The sequence below is a fragment of the Sesamum indicum genome, linkage group LG9, assembly GCF_000512975.1.
Source record: "Sesamum indicum cultivar Zhongzhi No. 13 linkage group LG9, S_indicum_v1.0, whole genome shotgun sequence".
Taxonomy (NCBI): Eukaryota; Viridiplantae; Streptophyta; class Magnoliopsida; order Lamiales; family Pedaliaceae; genus Sesamum; species Sesamum indicum.
Window position 1 is genome coordinate 6,223,761 of NC_026153.1, and position 4,288 is coordinate 6,228,048.

Here is a 4,288-nt window from a genome sequence, read left to right on the forward strand (position 1 = left end):
CTTCTCTCTCTCTCTCTCTGCTTTTCTTTTCTTTCTATGCATTTCTATTCATTTCTTGATCATCCATGAACTCTGAATCCCACGCCAAGCAAAACCAGAGAGAGATGGAGAGATATTGCTGTATTATACTCAAAATGTATGAATTCAAGCTTTAAGTAATCTGTTTTAGTCGGATTATTTAGCTGACTTATAAAAATATGCATATGGGATTTCCTACAATTATCTGCAGGGTAATATATATTTATATATTGATGCTAAAGTAAAATAGAAGTGTTTCATAAACCATTTGCCAAGGTCATGCTGGATCATAAGTCCAGCTCTGTTTATATTTTTTACTTAGTAGGTCTGGTTGGGAGTCTGCAGAAGGTTTGGATGGGCTTCTAAGTTGTGTATTCAGCAGCAATTCAGATTTTCACGTGATTAATTGAGTTTTGGAAGGTCTGCTGACTTGGAATTTTCCATCATGGATGAGATATATGACACTATGCATTAAAAACAAAAAGGAAAAGAAAATTATTATATAATTAGATGTTATGGGTTTCACAATGTGAACTATTTGTTTAATGCCAGGTTCTGCAATGCAAGTTTGCGAAGTGATATTACAGTGGTGGTGGATGAAGTGAACTTCCATCTTCACAAGGTATCTCATATGTACATCGCAGCCTAGTACTAAATGAAAGAAATCTAATTGTTTACAATTCTTGTATTGGCTTCTTGCTGATTGTGCTTTGGGGAATATAGTCACATTTTCTGGCGGATTTTTCCAGTATGTGAATGTAAGATGCAGTTACATACAAATAAGTGCCTGTTTCTAGAAATGCTTAAAGCTGGGGAGGCTACCGATCAGTGATTGGGGTAAAAACTTGATAATTTGGCTTCTCTATTCTAAGCAAATTCTCAAATATATTAGGGCTATGAGTGATGAATAACTTATCAGGGGTATTGTCATTTGACATAGGTTTATTTTATTTGGAGACACCAAATTGTTAACGTTTTTCTACGGGTGCCTGTCTTTAGTATTTGTTGTGTGTAGTCATCTTTAATTTTGCAGGTATATTTTGGCAGTTTAGATTTTGATTTTCATCAGTTTCATGTTATATTGGAATCTGATAAAAATGTGTTCCCCAGTTTCCTCTTATTTCAAGATGTGGGAAGATAGCAACTATCTGTGAAGAATCTCAAAGTACCACTGAGGAGATATTGACAGTAACACTTGAAGAATTTCCTGGTGGTGCTGATACATTTTTCATTGTAGTCAAATTCTGTTACGGTGGCCGGGTAGAGTTCACACCTAGAAATGTAGTAATTTTGTATTGTGCAGCTGACTATCTTTGTATGACTGATGATTATGGTGAAGATAATTTACTGTCCAAGTCGGAGAGTTTCTTCCATAAGCATATTCTACGGAACTGGAAGGATTGCATTTTGGCTCTCCAAAGTTGTGAACCAGTTATTGCAAGAGCAGACAAACTTCAAATCATAAGTAGATGTATGAATGCTTTATCTGTGATGATTTGCACAGATCCCTCTTTATTTGGGTGGCCTATGATGATGTATGGCAGCCTGCAGAGCCCTGGAGGAAGCATTCTGTGGAACGGGATAAATACTGGTGCAAGGATCCAGAGTAATGAATCTGACTGGTGGTTTGAGGACATCTCTTATCTCTGCTTTGAGTTGTTTGAGAGGTTAATTCAGACAATGGAAGCCAAAGGAATAACACCTGAAAATTTAGCACGTGCTATAATGTACTACTGTAAAAAATATCTTCCAGGGTTGGGCCGATGGCAGGGAGGCCAAAGTGGCATATCAAGATCAGTTGCTAGTTTCAGCATGACACCTGCCACTGTTAATCAGAGGGCACTCTTGGAAAGTGTTATCAAACTACTGCCTGAGAAGAAGGGTAAATCTTTTTGTCGTTTTTTACTTGGACTATTACGTGTTGCATTGATCTTGGGAGTTAACCACACATGCCAGGATTCTTTAGAAAGGAGAATAGGTGTACAGCTAGAGTTGGCGACCCTGGATAGTTTACTTATACCAAGTTATTCAGATTCTGATACTTTATATGACAGCGATTGTGTTGAAAGGATGATTCATCATTTTGTATCTTCTGAAACAAGTCTGACTTCTATATCTCCAACATCGTTTGACCTGGACACATCACCATCATTTGGACGCTTGAAGAGAGTTGCTAAATTGGTAGATAATTATATTGCAGAGGTCGCTTCTGATGTTAACTTGAAGCCGACAAAATTCCGGTCATTGGCAGAAGCATTGCCAGGATCTTCCCGATCTTTGCATGATGGGCTATACCGAGCACTAGATATATACTTTAAGGTTTGATTGACCTCCTTTACACGTTTTTGGTTTACCTTTGTGTTCCTTATGGCTTAAAATCTCCGTCTTTTTCCTTTGGTTAGGAGTTAAATGTCTCTTTTCTTTTTCTTCTTGCATGAAGGAATTGTTCATTTAAAAGACTTTTCTGCTCACCTGTGTGCACAAAATAGCATTCATGTGAGCAGTTGGATGACTTGTCTTTATATTTATACATTTTCTATAAGGTCCCTGATGAATTCAGTTGTTCAGTTCATCCTTTGACTTAGACCCTCAAGAAGACTATAGAATAAAATTATGACCGTCTAACTTGCACGGGTTGAGTTGTCTTTATATTCGTTCTATTCCCTAGTGAAAACTACAGGTGCTTCTATGCTCTTTTGCCAGTCAGAGAAAATCTGTCTCTATTCATGACAACTAATGGTTTTAGGCTTTCTGTAAATCTTGTTAGCCCATTCTCCATCAATAATTTAATGCAGAATTCTTTCGCTCCAGCAACTCCAGAGAAGCTTATCTGTTAGTTTTTGACAAATTTTTCATTAAATTGTGCAGTCACATTCCTGGCTCTCGGAGAAAGAGCGGGAGCAGCTCTGCAGCATCATTGATTTTCAGAAGCTCTCAATCGATGCTTGTGCCCATGCATCTCAAAATGAAAGGTTACCACTCAGAGTTGTATTACAAGTCTTGTTCTTTGAGCAGATGCAGTTGCGAACAGCTTTAGCCGGTTGCCTCCATCTTCTGGATACCGAAACTGCCCCCGCCGGTCCCAATGAAGCAACTGGCCAAAGAATCCAACGAGACGGATGGGTAACAGTGGTCCGTGAGAACCAGGTGCTGAAAACAGACATGGAAAGAATGAGGTCTAGAGTTGTTGAATTGGAAGAAGAATTCAGTCAAATAAAGGAGGAGATGAAAAAGGTGACCAAGTCACATAGTTACATCAGTTCTCCTCGCTTTCTTGCTAGAGGGATTGGATGCAAACTGCTTCCTCGCTCTTCAAATGTTGAGCATGACATCCTTGAGAGCACAGCACCCACTCCAAGAGCGTCAGTGGAACAGGCACAACCATCCACCCGTTCTCTTCATAGAAAAAGCTCTTCTCTTTTTTGAGTACGCTGGTCCAAGAATGCCATGTTTCTTGCTTCATGCTTCCAAGAAGTTGGCCATGGTAAAATTTGCTTTCTCAACGCTAGAGCAATTATGGGACAAGGGCTTATGAAACACAAGCTGGCAATACTTGCCTTCGTCCCCTCACATTGTGCAGGCGACAAATTTTGGCAATGGAGTATTCTTTTGCACCGGTAATGCTCTGTAGGCTACTTCATGGTAGCAAAACATAGTGGTAGATCACGAAAGGGCTGGGGCAAAAAGTCTAGTAGCATAGTGGCACTTCATTTTCTGTAATTCTGGAATCATTTTCTACTATCTACTAGGCCTTTTTCCCCGGTTTCGTCTAGCTCCTGCTTGCCCAGCTTCCATACCAGTATCTCACATTTCAATCCCAAAGGTTAGCACATTTACTTAGTGTCTCTCATATCCATGTTGTGACAGTTACATACAATTCAAACAAGATGAAATATAGCTTTGTAAAGCATAGGAAAAGGTGTGAATTTTAGTTCTTTGTTGAAAAATGATTGTACCTAACAGTGATTCATAGAGTTATAATTGAATTCTCTTTGTTTTTACTTCTTGATGCTTGCACCACATACTAACGGTATACTTCACTTGGGTAATATTCAAGTTGGCAGTATTTTCATATCTGATGATTCTTGACCCAAACAACGTTTGTTTTGATTTCCATTCATAAATTGATTTTTCGAATCATGTGAACCTATCTTATGTTTCAATTACAGCAGCCATATATATGTTCTATGTATAAATTTTTTTTCTTAAATATATAATAAATTGTATTTTAAATATGTGATCTATGTTTGATTGAATATAAGATGCAGTA

The 4,288-nt window shown here is 38.2% G+C and overlaps 1 protein-coding gene across 1 annotated transcript in view; it reads left to right on the forward strand.

Annotated features, from left to right (window-relative positions):
* The window catches only part of LOC105170778 (BTB/POZ domain-containing protein At3g44820), a 5,182-nt gene extending 1,163 nt beyond the window's left edge, over window positions 1–4,019 (forward strand). The window contains exons 2-4 of the mRNA XM_011091687.2: window positions 571–640; window positions 1,129–2,337; window positions 2,887–4,019. Coding sequence (XP_011089989.1) covers window positions 571–640; window positions 1,129–2,337; window positions 2,887–3,444 — 1,837 coding nt within the window. The 3' untranslated portion in view covers window positions 3,445–4,019. The remainder of the gene's footprint in view (window positions 1–570; window positions 641–1,128; window positions 2,338–2,886) is intronic.